At 36.0% G+C, this 15,014-nt stretch overlaps 1 protein-coding gene across 1 annotated transcript in view; it reads left to right on the forward strand.

The window, feature by feature from the left end:
• Positions 1-14,742, forward strand: part of ATF7IP2 (activating transcription factor 7 interacting protein 2) — a 79,532-nt gene extending 64,790 nt beyond the window's left edge. Inside the window, exons 7-11 of the mRNA XM_032258088.1 lie at positions 5,842-5,915; positions 7,212-7,267; positions 7,573-7,639; positions 11,922-12,007; positions 12,877-14,742. Of these exons, the coding sequence (XP_032113979.1) occupies positions 5,842-5,915; positions 7,212-7,267; positions 7,573-7,639; positions 11,922-12,007; positions 12,877-13,290 (697 nt within the window). The 3' untranslated portion in view covers positions 13,291-14,742. The remainder of the gene's footprint in view (positions 1-5,841; positions 5,916-7,211; positions 7,268-7,572; positions 7,640-11,921; positions 12,008-12,876) is intronic.
• Positions 14,743-15,014: the final 272 nt, after the last annotated feature.

Raw genomic sequence — 15,014 nt, forward strand, 5'->3', positions numbered from 1 at the left:
AATATGAGATTGGCACGTACTAGACAAATAGATGAGTGTCACAAAGAGTCCAGAAACCCATGTATATATGTACATGTGATATGTGATGGAGATGTTTGGCAGGTCATTTGGGAAATAATTGACTTTTAGTCAACACTGTCATCTTGTTTGCCCTTTATGTTGGCAGAAATAGGAAATTGGACCCCTATGTCAAGCAGTACAAAAAAACTAATCTCATGTGGATTAAGGAACTAAAAATACCTCAAGGAAATCATAAAGCTTTTAGGATATAGAATGTCTTCATGAACTTGGATAGGGAAAGATTTCTTAGGACATAAATGCCCTTGCCGTAAAAGAAAGAGTAATTTTACCACATTATTTCTCAAAAGGCACTATAAAGATAGTGAGAAGACAGGCCATCTGAGGTGGAGAAGATAATCGACTCGCAGCACATATAACCTGTAGAGTACTAGTACCTAGAATATATATAAAGAACTTCAACAAATTAATGAGTAAAAGCCAGATAATACAAAAGAAAAATGGGCAAAAGACTTGTGCATCCACTTCACAAAAGAGGAGTTTAAAATGGCCAATAAACATATGAAAAGGTGTTCATCTTCATTAGTAATCAGGGAAATGCAAATTAAAACCACAATGAGATATTTCATATGAGGTAAGGAAAAAATACATTTAAAAATCTGACTACTGGGTTTCAGTGAGGTTTTGCAATAAAGGAAATTGTATTTATTTAATATTATGTTGTTGGGTATACAAATTGGTATAGTACTCAAAGAAAATTGGCATTATCTGGAAATAACAAAGATTTGAATATCCTTTGACCTGGCAGTCCCATCTCTTGATATATACCCTAGTTAGACGTGTATCTGTTGCATGTAGATATACAATAGAATGTATGTATGGGAATGTTTATTAGCAGCAGTTTTCATAACAGCCAAAAACTGGAAGGAAAAAATATCCCTCTATAGTTGAAAAAGAAATTACAGTAAATCTATAAAGTGGAATATTGTACATTAATTAAAATGAAGGAACTGCATTCACATGCAATAGTACGGGTTATTCCCGCAAAGTATGATTCCATTTAAATTAAATTCAAAAATAACCGGAAAGTGCATGCTTCAGGAATTCTAAGCTGGATAGTAAATCTAAAGAGTAAAACAAGGAGATTAGTACCACATACTCTATGTATGGGGAGGAAGTTCATGATATAGAATAGAAGCATAGGGGTTTCTGAAGTGCTGATAATGTACATTTTACTTACCTAAATAGTGGCTACATGGGCACTAGCATGGTAATTAATTACTTAATGGAAAATATCTATTTTAATATAATCTGGAAATAACCTTTTAATCAGAAAAGTTATTTATGCTTAGTGTAATCTTAATGATATGTAAGGTTCATCTTTACAATCTTACTACCAGTTTTCTATTTGTCCTGTTTTATGGTCCTTTTCCTCATCTGTATCTCTGTCTCTCTGTTTTAGCCATCTTTTGGATTAATCTTTCTTTCCATTCCCCATTACCTTTTTAAATTACACTGTTTTCAGTGTTCCTTTAGAAGTCATACTAAGATCATGATAGGGATTCTTTACTCATTGAAGTCTAATATGCAGTCCTGCTTCTGCTGTTTTATAGACAATGCTTGGTCTTAGCTTTATTGACTGTTTAGTCCATGGGCATTTAGATTGTTTGCAGATTAGGGAAAATATAAATGGTGCTGCTGTGAACATTGTTTTACGTGTCTTTTGGTGAATGTACATATGTACACTTCTGTTGGACATATGCCTAGAAGTGGAATTGCTAGGTCATAAGGTATGCATATCTTGAGGTCTAATAGATACCACCAATCAGTTTACCAAAAACGTTGTACCAAGTTATACTCCCACTATGAGTACATGAGATTCTTGTTACTGCATATCCTTGTTAACTCCTGGTAGTATCTCTTTCTTTTTAGCCATGCTGGTGTTTAGCATTACATTGTGGTTTTAATTTCTATTTCCTTCTAATAATGAAAATTAAGCAAATTTGCTTTGGATATCGTCTTTTATAAAGACCTTTGCTTTGTTTTTTCAAGTGTTTTTACCAGATACATTTATTGTAAATATCTTTCCTGACCCAAAGTCTTCTTGTTTCCCTAATGGTGTCTTATATGAACTGACTGTACTTAATTTCATTGTTGTCTTTTTTATATAGATTCTGCTTTTCTGATGAAGGCCCCATCTGTTTTAACTGTTTTCTCCATCTTTTGTATTTATTAAATTATTAATCATAGTTATTTTAATGCCCTTGTTTTAACTCCAGTATTTGGATCACCTTTGCACCTGTTTCTGTTGTTTTTCTGCCAGTCTTTTTTGGCATGCTTCATAGTCTGAAAAATTGTTGAGGTGCTAAGTGATATCTTGCCATAAAACAAGGTTAATCCTCTGCTTGTGGTAATTTTGGTAAGGCTCCTTCTACCTCTAGTTCACTCTGGCCCCTAAGACATAGCCTACCATGGATCCCATCTGAAAGCTTGGACTGTCTGCCAGGGCTTCTTTACCTTGGTGGGTCCCAGATATTAATGCTTACCTCCTAAGTACTTAAAATTTTCTTACGGATTAGCAACAAAAAATAGAGCTATCAGTCTTTGATCCAATTTATGACTGCCATTACTACAAGACAAAAATATATACAAAAGAAATTACTAGAAGGCAAAGTGGATAAAAAAATCAAATATTCTTTCTGGTTTTTTTTTTGAGATGGAGTCTTGCTCTGTCACCTAGGCTGGAGTGCAGTTGTGCAGTCTTGGCTCACTGCACCCTCTGCCTCACGAGTTCAAGCAATTCTGCCTCAGCCTCCCAAGTAGAGCTCTCACCACGCCTGGCTAATTTTTTGTATTTTTAGTAGAGACAGGGTTTCACCATGCTATCCTGGCCAGTCTCAAACTCCTGACCTCAGGTGATCCACCCACCTCCTAAAGTGCTGGGATTATAGGCGTGAACCATGGTGCCCAGCCAAAAAGCAAATATTCTTAATAAAATTTAGATTTAAATATTTGTCTTTGTTTCTTAGTTAGAAATAATGACAACAGTTGAGGAAAGCCTGAATGTGAGAGAAATGGAAAATACAGAAGACCCAAATTGAGTATGTAGAAATGAAAAAGATTATATCTAAAGTGAAAAAGAGTGTGCAGAATTAATAACAGTGTAGTTATTGATTTCTTTTTAAGTATCAGTGAAATAGGTATGGAAAATGTTGAGTCTAAAGCATGGAGAAGAAAAAGACTGAAAAAACAATGAACAGAGCATCAGAGACCTATGGAACAGTATAAATAGTTAATACACATATTATTGGAGTATCACCAAGGCAAGGGCTGACCAAATGCTTGAAGATACAATGTCTGAAAATTTTCCATAGTTGATACAAATTCTAAACCCATAAATGAAAAAAGTTAGCAAGTCCCAAGCAGAAGAAACATAAAAGCATAGAAAACCACATCATCAGATTGCTCAAAGTCAGCGATGAAGAAAAAAGTTTAAAAAGTAGCTAGACAAATGACACATCAAGTAGAAAAGAACAAAATGTAAGAATGGCAACAGACTTCTTGCTGTAACCTGTGCAAACTATAAGACATCTCTAAAATTTTAAGATAATAGATAGTATTGAAAGATAGTATTGAATAGATAGTATTGAAATAGTATTGAAAGGTTAAAAAAAAAAAAAAAGTCCATGCGGAATTCTATACCCAGTGAAAATATGTTTCAAAATTGTAGGGGAAAAACAGACTTTTAAGCCAAAAAAGGGTGAGAGAATATATCATCAACAGACCTACACTACAAGAAATTTCAAAGGAGATTTTTCAGACAGAAGGAAAATAGTATTAGATCGAAATTTGATTCTGTACAAAGTAATACAGAGTAACAGACATTGTAAATATGGCAAATAGAAAATATTTTTGTGTTTCTATATAGTGTATACACACAACACACACTATATAGAAACACTACATCCTGTATATGTGAATATATATAGTTTAGAAATTATATATGCACATAAGCAAGAAACAATTGGAATTTGAAATTTAAAATAAATGCCATTTACAATAACATCAGGGAACATAATATATTTAGGGATAAACCAAAACCACCTAACCTAAAACTGCAAAGTATTACTGAAGAATTTAAGGAGACCTAAATAAGTGGTGAGGTATGCAACTTTCATGAACCAGAAAATTCACTGTTAAGACGTTACCTCACTGCAAATTGCATATCAGTCAGTGTCTCATCCCTTTTTGTAGAAAGCAACAAACTGATTAAAAAGTTAGGCCAGGCATGATGGTTTACATTTATAATCCCAGCACCTTGGGAGGCTAGGGCAAGAGGATCACAGCCTGGCCAACATAAACATTTTAATTTTTTTTTTTTTTTTAATTAGTACTGGTGACACATGCCTGTCATCCCAGCTACTTAGGAGGCTGAGGCGAGAGGATCCTTTGACTCCAGGAGGTCCAGGCTGCAGCAAAATAGATTTGTACCACTGCACTCCAGCCTGGGAGACAGAGCAAGAGTCTGTCTCTTTTTAAAAAATTTAAATATATGTATATATGTATGTGAAAATGCAAATACCTAGAAGACGAAAACAGTGTTGGGAAAGAACAAAGTTAGAAGACTACACTCTCCTTGTTCAAGACTTAACTATAAAGCTGTAGTATTAAGACAGTGGTTTGGCACAGGGATAGGCATGTTGACTAATTGACACACTAGAGAATGCACACGTAGTTCATTGGTTACAACAAAGGTACCAAGGTAGCTTATCAGGAAAAGACGGTCTTTTCCACAAAAGTTGCTGGAATAGAGGGAAAAGTGAACCTCAGCTCTTACTTCATACCATAAACAAAAATTAACTCAAATGGATCATAGACCTAAATACAAATAGTAAAAGTATAAGACGTGTACAAGAAAATGCTATAATTGAGCTGGGCGCAGTAGCTCATGCCTGTCATCCCAGCAGTTTAGGAGGCTGAGGCGGGCAGATGCCCTGAGATCAGGAGGTCGAGACCATCCTGACCAACATGGTGAAAACCCCATCTCTACCAAAAATACAAACATTAGCCAGGCGTGGTGGCATATGCCTGTAATCCCAGCTACTTGAGAGGGTGAGGCAGGAGAATCTCTCGAACCTGGGAGGTAGAGGTTGCAGTGAGCTGAGATCACCCCATTGCACTTCAACCTGGACAACAAGAGTGAAACTCCGTCTCAAAAAAACAAAAAAGTTGAACTTGTAAAAACAAAAAAATTCAGGGTCAAAATGGCTTAGAATATTCTGTAACCATAATCAGCATCATTTATCATCATTGCCTCAATTAAAAACATTTGTGGTAAATATTGCTATTGGAGAGATACAATAAAGAGTGGTAGCAGTTCTTTTTAAAATAATTTTCTTTGTTAGAGTTTTCTAACTATAAGAGCCCAGGTGTCTTTATGGTTTTCAATAGATTTCTCTCAGTTACATGATGTTTCATTTTTATGAAGGCCAATTTATATGCTCAAGTGATATTTGTATGTTTTACACATTTATGTCCATTGTACATTATACATATTTTTTGAATCATTGTGAATAGATCCCTACTACATTTTATGGGTCTGTTATTGGATTTTCATGACCTTTCGGTCATATAACTGAATTGGTAATAACTGGAGGTTTTTTTTGGGGGGGCATTTGGTTTTACCATTTTTATTTGCCCCCACGATTGTTCAATTAAAACATTATAAAATGTTAAGTTAGAGGACATCTAACCACTAATTGCATGTTTAAGCCTGATAATGCATGTTTAGTTTTTGTTTTTAATTTCTTTTTATCATTTTAGTAACAATGATGATGTTATGTTGATTTCTGTGGAAAGTCCTAATTTGACAACTCCAATTACATCAAATCAAACAGGTATCTTAAGCTGATTAGAATATGATATTATCAAGTTAGAAGGCCTTAAATTAATGTTTGCTTAATTTATGTCATGGTTAATATTTCCTTTTAACCTTGTGTTTTATCAGTTTATGGCCTTTTGTTTCTTTTACATGTTTAATGACGTTGTAAGTTGTAAAACTACTTAACTTTTATGTACATTATTTTTAATCGTTTGACCTGGCCTTTTATTGATGGTAGTGATAGTTTGTTTTTTGTCTTTTTATTTTTTATATACTATCTTATAGTCTACTTCATTTTTAAAATTTGTCTAGTCAGTCTGGGCATGGTGGCTCATGCCTGTAATCCCAGCACTTTGGGAGGCCAAGGCAGGCAGATCACGAGGTCAGGAGTTTGAGACCAGCCTGGCCAACCTGGTGAAACCCTGTCTCTACCAAGAATACAAAAATTAGCCAGGTGTGGTGGTGCATGCCTGTCATCCCAGCTACTCAGGAGGCTGAGGCAGGAGAATTGCTTCAGCCCAGGAAGTCGAGGTTGCAGTGAGCTGAGATCATGCCGCTGCACTCCAGCCCAGGCGACAGAGCGAGACTCCATCTCAAAAAAAAAAAAAAAAAAAAAAGAAAAATTACCCTTAGATTTCCAATGATAACCTCTCTCTCTCTCTCTCTCTCAAAAATGCCCAATGATAACCTCTCTCTCTCTCAAAAATGCCCATCTTGTTTGGCTCATAATTTCTCATCCAAAATTTCCCATTTTCATTTCATTTTTTACTATATTAGAGAATTTGCATCTTAATTTTAAAGCTTTGCTTCCACTTAAACCTACTTAATTATCTCCACAGTCTGGGCTGTTAAGATTGTGAATCAGAGAGTTACAAAGGGTGTTAACCATTTATCTGAGGCTTCCTATTGGTTCCAGGAAGAGTGCTTCAAAGCCATGTCAGGCAGTTTTAGTCTAAAGATACCGTGAATTTAAAGTATGTGTATTTCCAAGTGTATTTTCTCATGCAAATTTCCAGGTAGATTACAAAAAATAAGACAGTTACCAATATAGGTGTAAAGTTACAGAAAGAAAAAATTATTTGACCCAAAACTACATTTTCTTAAGTACCCCAAAACCTAAAATGCAATAAAATAAATAAATGGAAAAAAAAATTCCATTTTCAATCTTTGGAATAGGTAAAGTCAATTGAGTTACTTTTTATGATTATATAATTAACAGCTGATGAGTATCCCTATTTTGTTTTAGCATTCATCTTTCACAAAGACCGTAACTATTGTTTAATAAATTTGTCAAATGTCTAATTTCCTTCAGATATCAGAAATATTACATCAGGACATTCCAGCAGTTCTCCCAATGCTGAAGTTATGGTAGGTAATAAATACTGACTCTGAATATTGTTCATTTAAATATACTGGTTCAAAGAACTTTAGTATTTGCTACATGGTGGATGATTTAGTTTTGGTCCAACATTGAAAAGGAGACAGCTAATGATAAGCATATTTTGTAATGATACTATTTTATAAGAGCTTTTTAATAGTAGAGTTAAACCACAAGAGTCTTAGAGAGTGTTCCATCTGGTTTCTAAATGGTAATTTAAAATTTCATTTTTAAATTTTTAAAAACATTTTCAGCTATTGAGGCGAAGTTTTATTTTTTATTAACAATTTTTTAGGCTGTACAGAAGAAACCTGATTCTGTAATTGATTTGACAAAAGAAGGCCTCTCCAACTACAATACAGGTAAAAGGATTTTTTAGATCTTTCTTTTTTAAAAAGGATGGAAGGGTAACAACTCACAGTGCACTGGGCCTACTTATGAAATTTGTTTTAATATGTTAGTATGAATATATTTATACGGTTTTAGCACATGTGCAGATTCATGTAACTGCCGTCAAAGTACAGAATTGTTCTGTTGCTACAAGGCTCCTTCGTGCTACCCCTTTGTACTCAACACCTTGTTTCTGCCCAGGCCCTGGCAACCACCAGACTGTTCTGTACTGTAATTATGTTCTATGAATTTGATAATGTAATATGTGTCCTTCTGAGATTGACTTCTTTCATTCAGCTTAATGCTGAGGGTCATCCTCATTGTTGTGTATCAGTAGTGTGTTCCTCTTTATTGCCAAGAGTAGCCTGTGGTGTGGATGCACCACAGTTTGTTTATTCATAAACTCATTGAAAGATCTGGCTTATTTGGGACTTTTACAAATTTCTTTTCTTCCTTTGGTATGTACCTTTTAGTATAGCAGCTGAGAGGACACATAGCGAAGCATAAACTGGAGTATAACATGAAAATGGAGAGAGAGAGAGTGACAACAGTGTCTCATCTTTCAGAGATTTAAGGAGAAAAGTAAAATACAATCATGGGGCTGAGATCAGTTATAAGGTCTCATTCAAATTTAATGAAAAATATAAACCCACGTATCCAAGATATTTAACAAACTCCACGTAGGATAAACACGAAAGAAGTCATACCAAGACATGTCATAGTCAAGTTCCTGAAATCCAGTGATAAGGAGAAAGATGAAAATACAATGTAGATAAAAGAACAAAGAATTCACAGATTTCTAGGCTAGAATGCAAGCCAAAGGACAATTGAGTAATTTCATTAAAAGACTGGGGGAAAATACCTGTCAACCTATAATTCTTTATCTAGAAAATAAGTCTTTCAAAAATGAAAGCAGCTTTTGGAGGTCAGGGCAGGAGGATGGCTTGAGGCCATGAGTTTGAGACCATTTTAGGCAACATAGCAAAACCCCATCTCTACAAAAATAATATAAATAAAGCAAAATTAAAATTTTTGAAATCAACAAAATTTGTTGTCAGCAGACCTTTACTATCAGAAATAAAGGAAGTTCTTCAAGTGATAGTAAAAGATACCAGATGGAAAGTAGATCTACACAAAGGAATACAACTATATTGTAGAATTTATGTAGAAGTCAGAAGATGGAAACAGTAGTGGAAAAGATAGTCACAGGAATGAAAGTATGCTGTTATAAGGCTCTTGAGTGGTATGATGTTATTTGAAACTAGACTATGATAAATATACATATGGTAATGCCTACAACAACAGTTTTTTATTTTAAATAGAAGTAAAGCTATAGTGATGATAGATTTCATATTTTAAAAATTACACTTTAAGAAGCCAAAAAAAGCAGACAAAGAACAAACGAGTCAGAGAACAAAAGGCAAAATGATCAACTTAAACCCAGCCACAATGATAATAAATGTAAATGATCTAAACACTCCATTGAAAAGCATTGACACTGGAGATACAAGACTCAACTTTGATTATAAGACATGTACTTTAAAAAGGAAATAAACATTAAAATTGGGTTAGAATGAAAGTCCTTATTATCATAAAGTTGAGTTTCTTTTGTAGCCTGTTTTAATTTGCCACGGGCCTGTTGACTTACTGCCTTGGAAGAAGGAATCTTATTTATAAGAAATTATAGTTGTTTAGGATATTTTAAATATTCAACTGTTGGCTAAAAATTTAAAGCAGGTTATTTGTTTTAGTTCTTAACCTGTGGATTGTAATTTTACAAATCTGTCTCTTATTAATTAAACAAGTACAGAACAGCTGAATAGATCTTCAGATTAAAATAATAAAGTCATTACTTCTAGGAAGGTTTTGTAAACAATGCAGAATCTCATTCATCCTTATCAAAAGAAAAATGATGTATAAAATATATTAAATAGTTATCACAGGATATAAATAGACTTAAAAGGGCTTTTACTGCTTAATTCTGGAATTTTTAGCTACCCAACTTTCATACTTTCCAGTATAAACCCTGTTTTCTTAACCATCTCTGTATTTACTCTCTTCATTTTTTTTTGTTTTAAACTTTATGTTCTGGGGTACACGTGCAGGTTTGTTACATAGGTAAATGTATGCCATGGTGGTTTGCTGCAACAATCAACCCATCATCTAGGTATTAAGCGTAGCATGCATTAGCTATTTTTCCTGATGTTCTCTCCACCCTCTGCCTTGCCCCAACAGGCCTAGTGTGTGTTGTTCCTCTCCCTGTTTCCATGTGTTCTCATTCTTCAGCTCCCACATATAAGTGAAAACATGTAGTGTTTAGTTTTCTGTTCCTGCATTACTTTGCTGAGGATAATGGCTTCCAGCTCCATCCATGTCTCTGCAAAGCACAGGATCTGGCTCTTTTTTTTTTTTTTAAAGAGGGAGTCTTGCTGTCGCCAGGCTGGAGTGCAGTGGTGCAACCTCCTCATCCCCACCCGGTTCAAGTGATTCCCCTGCCGCAGCCTCCACAGTAGCTGAGACTACAGGTGCATACCACCATGGCTGGCAAATTTTTTTTTTTTTTTTTTTTTTTTTTTGTATTTTATAGCAGAGGCTGGGTTTCACCATGTTGGCCAGATGGTCTCAATCTCCTGACCTCATGATCTGCCCACCTCAGCCTCCCACCTGTTCCTTTTTATGACTGCATACTATTCCGTGGTGTATATGTACCACATTTTCATTATCTAGTCTATTATCAGTAGGCCTTTGGGTTGATTCCATGTCTTTGCTATTGTGAATAGTGCTACAGTGAACATATACATGCGTCTTTATAATATAATGATTTATATTCCTTTGGGTATATATCCAGTAATGAGACTGCTGGGTCAGATTGCAATTTTGTGATTAAATCACCAAAAGCAATTGCAACAAAGCAAAAATTGACAAATGGTATCTAATTAAAGAGCTTCTGTACTGCAAAAGAAACTATCATCAGAGCAAACAGACAACATACAGAATGGGTGGAAATTTTTGTAATCTGTTCATCAGACCAAGGTCTAAAATCTAGAATCTATAAGGAACTTAAACAAATTTACAAGAAAAAAAAAAACACCATTAGAAAAAAAACCTCATTAAAAAGTGGACAAAAGACATGAACAGACATTTCTCAAAAGAAAACGTACGTGCAGCTAACAAAACAGGAAAAAAGCTCCCCATCACTGATGATCAGATTAATGCAAATCAAAACCACGATGAGGTACCATCTCACATCAGTCCGAATGTTGATTATTAAAAAGTCAAAACAACAGATGCTGGCAAGGTTGTGGAGAAATAGGAATGTGTTTACACTATTTGTGGGAATGTAAATTAGTTCACCCATTGTAGAAGACAGTCTGGCGATTCCTCAGTGATTTAGAACTGGAAATACTGTTATTTGTTGTTGGGTTTTTTGTTTGTTTGTTTGTTTTATTTTTCCTGTCTTCTGTTACCAGGCTGGAGTGCAGTGGCATGATCTTGGCTCACTTCAACCTCCACCTCTAAGGTTTAAGCAATTCTCCTATCTCAGCCTCCCCAGTAGCTAGGAGGAAAAGCATGTGCCACCATGCCCAGCTAATTTTGTATTTTTAGTAGAGAGGGGTTTCACTGTGTTGCCCAGGCTGATCTGGAACTTGTGACCTTAAGTCATCTACCGTCCTCAGTGTCCCAAAGTTCTGGGATGACAGGTGTGAGCCACTAGGCCCAGCATCCCCAGGTGTCTTCAATCCATTCTTTTACCTACGGGTACCTTCTTTTCCTGCCACCCACCCCCATTTTTCCATTTTGTCTCCTTACTTCTCACTATCTGTTTTGTTTTCCTTTCTGTTTCTCCTCCTTCCCCTGTTCTTTTCCCCAGTCTACATCATTTTTCATTTGAGTTCCTACAACTTGGGTATAGATTATAAATGGCTCTTTGTTTGTGGACATCTTTGTTGGCCTAACAAGAAAATTTGCCTCTAATCATCGATCAGAGATCTCTGTCCCATGTGTAAATGTACCTAGTTCCCAGTTGCATAATGACTAAAGTGTTTACCTCAAGAGGGAAATTTTTGTCAGCTTAAAAATGTTATTTGGTACCTCTGTATCTTGAACTTTTAATTAAGTGCATCTTCATAATTCACAGTTTTATAATTTTAATTCACATTTAATTACCACCAAAGATGTAAACTCTATGCTTAAAGGCTATGGAATTGATTACCGTAGATAAAATTTACTTCTTAAACCTTGTATCGTTCACAGAAAGTCCACTATCTGCCCTGGAGTCACCTGTGAAAGCTGTTTTAAGCTCAAAAGAAACAATCCCAGTGGCACAAAATGCAGCCCAGGTACTGATACCAAGTGCTCTGTAAGGGATATTTATTACAAATTGAGTGGGAAGTACCTGTTTTACTCTTGAAGGAACATTTGGGTCACATTTCAGCTTAGAAAACAGTTTAATGTGCTGTTGTGAATCTACTTATTTACGCAATTAAAATTAGTTGAGTTTTACAGAAGCTTCAGAAATTAAAACAAATACTTTTTTTTATTGAACTAACTGGAAAAGAAGCAGTAGCCATTGTTGATGAGGATGGGAAGAAAAGGATATTCTCAGACACTGACACTGGTTTTTTTTTTTTTTTTTTGGAGACCAAATCTCGCTCTGTGGCTCAGGCTAGAGTATGGTGGTGTGATCAAGGCTCACTGTAACCTTCATCTCCTGTGTTCAAGCAATTCCCATGCCTCAGCTTCCGAGTAGCTGGGATTACAGACACATACCACCACACTCAACTAATTTTTTTATTTTTAGTAGAGACTGGGTTTCGCCATGTTGATCAGACTGGTCTTGAACTCCTAACCTCAGGTGATCCACCCACCTTGGCCTCCCAAAGTGCTGAGATTACAGGCATGAGCCACTGTGCCTAGCCACACTGACACTTTTTATGTAAATTAGTACAGTGTTTTAGAACACAATTTGGAAATGAGATGGAAGATGTATCCCACATGTCTAGAACCTAACCCATTCTGGATTAGTGATATTCCAGAGTGCACAGATCTTAAATCCAATACAGGGTTATGGTTAAGGGACTGGATTCAGCCTCACATATTATTGAAATATCCTTTTATTATTTTGATAAATGAAGAATGGGAAATACATATTCGTACAACTGCAGTTGACCACTTTAAAATCTAAAATTTCTTACAATGGTATTTTTAGGTTCCTGAGTTCTTTGAACACCTGCCACCTCTCCCAGAACCACCACCACCACTACCTGAATTAGTAGACAAAATCCGAGACACACTTCCTCCCCAGAAGCCTGAGCTCAAAGTGAAACGGGTTTTTAGACCCAATGGCATTGCCCTGACTTGGAATATAACCAAAATCAATCCCAAGTGTGCTCCTGTAGAAAGCTACCACCTCTTCCTGTGTCATGAGAACCCTAATAATAAGTTGATTTGGAAGAAGATTGGAGAAATTAAAGCTTTACCACTCCCAATGGCCTGTACTTTATCTCAGTTTTTAGCTTCCAACAAATATTATTTTACTGTCCAGTCAAAAGACATTTTTGGACGATACGGACCATTCTGTGACATAAAATCTATCCCTGGGTTTTCTGAAAATCTTACCTAAAAGGTCTTCAGTAATTATGATACTTTTTTTTTCATATTTGTTTGTTTACAATGTTACTGTAACAGTATTTGCCATTGTAAAAGGCCAGCTCAGATTGTGAACCCTTTCTACTGGGACAGTCCTTTTCTATATGTTGTTAAGTGGCCAGTAATTTGATGAATTGCTGATTTGTATTAAATATGTCCTTCCAGTGGATAAGTTATAAAACACATGCTGTCATGGGCCTATGTTGCTGTGGTGTGTTGTGAACAATACCTTTGGCGACTGTGGAACTGCTGCTTCTATCAGAAGAACTAGGACACAAGCAGCCATTGTTTCCTCCATTAATAATCCACTTTTAGTGATCTCCTGTGGTCAGCGTAGCTACAGGAAAAATCAACTCTTGGCTGAGGGCCAGATCATCCCTGGGGTGCACCTCTACCAAGATAAAAATAAATTACTAAAAGTGTTGTTTGTAAAAATAAATTACTAAATTTTTTTTTTTTTTTTTTTTTTTTTAAGATGGAGTCTCACTCCATTGCCCAGGCTGGAGTACAGTGGTGTTACCTCGGCTCACTGCAGTCTCCGCCTCCCAGGCTCAAGCAGTTGTCCTGTGTCATAGCCTCCCAAGTAGCTGGTACAGGCATCTGCCACCATGCCTGGTTAATTTTTGTATTTTTAGTAGAGATGGGGTTTCACCTTGTTGGCCAGGCTGGTCTCGAACTCCTGACCTCAGGTGATCCACCCGCCTCGGCTTCCCAAAGCGTTGGGATTACAGGCATTAGCCACTGTGACCAGCCAAAAATTAAAAGATTTAGTGAAAAGAAATGGCTTCCCATTCTATACAGTTGCAAGTGGGCTATTCATTTGTGCCTCTCCTCTTTTTTGTTTTGTTTTGTTTTGTTTTGCACTATGTCAGTTATTTGGGGAAATAACCTGGAGGTTTTCCCTAAATCTGTTTGTAGATTTACACGTAATAAAATTTGTTAAACATTGTGTGCTGTGTACACAAAACCTATCTTATGAAACTATTATCCAACCTGCTGTTTCAGTTGAGAATGGATTTTCCACCTTAGATATATGAGCCTTTAGTTTGCTGATTTCCTAGACACTACCCTTTGATCATTTCCTGGCAGCCCTCAGTCTTCAGAACACAATACTAAGGAGCTCAGATCAATGTGTCTTGTGCCCACCTCTTCCTGAGAAGAGACGGAAGTGGAGCTGTTACTAGTATCAGCAGCCTAATTAACTGAATAGAGATTTGTTAAGTCAGGGCCCAGTGGGGCAAACTTTAAAAAATATCTGGGATGATAAGAATAAAAAATAATCCCAAATGTTTGAAAGTTTAAAAGAGGCATTTTTTCATGGTACATGGTGAAAGTTCAGGCCTCAGAGGCTCAAAATAGGGAATAGTTTTCCCTGGCATTTTGTAAATGCTTACATCTTAAGTAATAAAGCTATTATTTTTTTGCAGTCTCCTGTGTCTTTATTTTTAAGAAAATTGCAACTTGAAAGAGCCAGATTATCATTCCTGAAAGGAACTACCTTGTGAGCTCCCATTTCCAGCTCAAAGCAAGGAACTCACCCTGGGTGAGGATTTCACCCTGTGATTGCCATGGTCTAAACATTCACTCACTGTGAAGTCCAGAGACACAGCCCATAAACCACATTTCGATACCCATCACCAAGTGAACCTACATCTGCAACCAGTGTGCCATATGGAAGGATGATATATGCTCAAGTCT

This window comes from Sapajus apella, unplaced genomic scaffold (assembly GCF_009761245.1).
Source record: "Sapajus apella isolate SASKATOON/1434 unplaced genomic scaffold, GSC_monkey_1.0 scaffold99, whole genome shotgun sequence".
Classification (NCBI taxonomy): domain Eukaryota; kingdom Metazoa; phylum Chordata; class Mammalia; order Primates; family Cebidae; genus Sapajus; species Sapajus apella.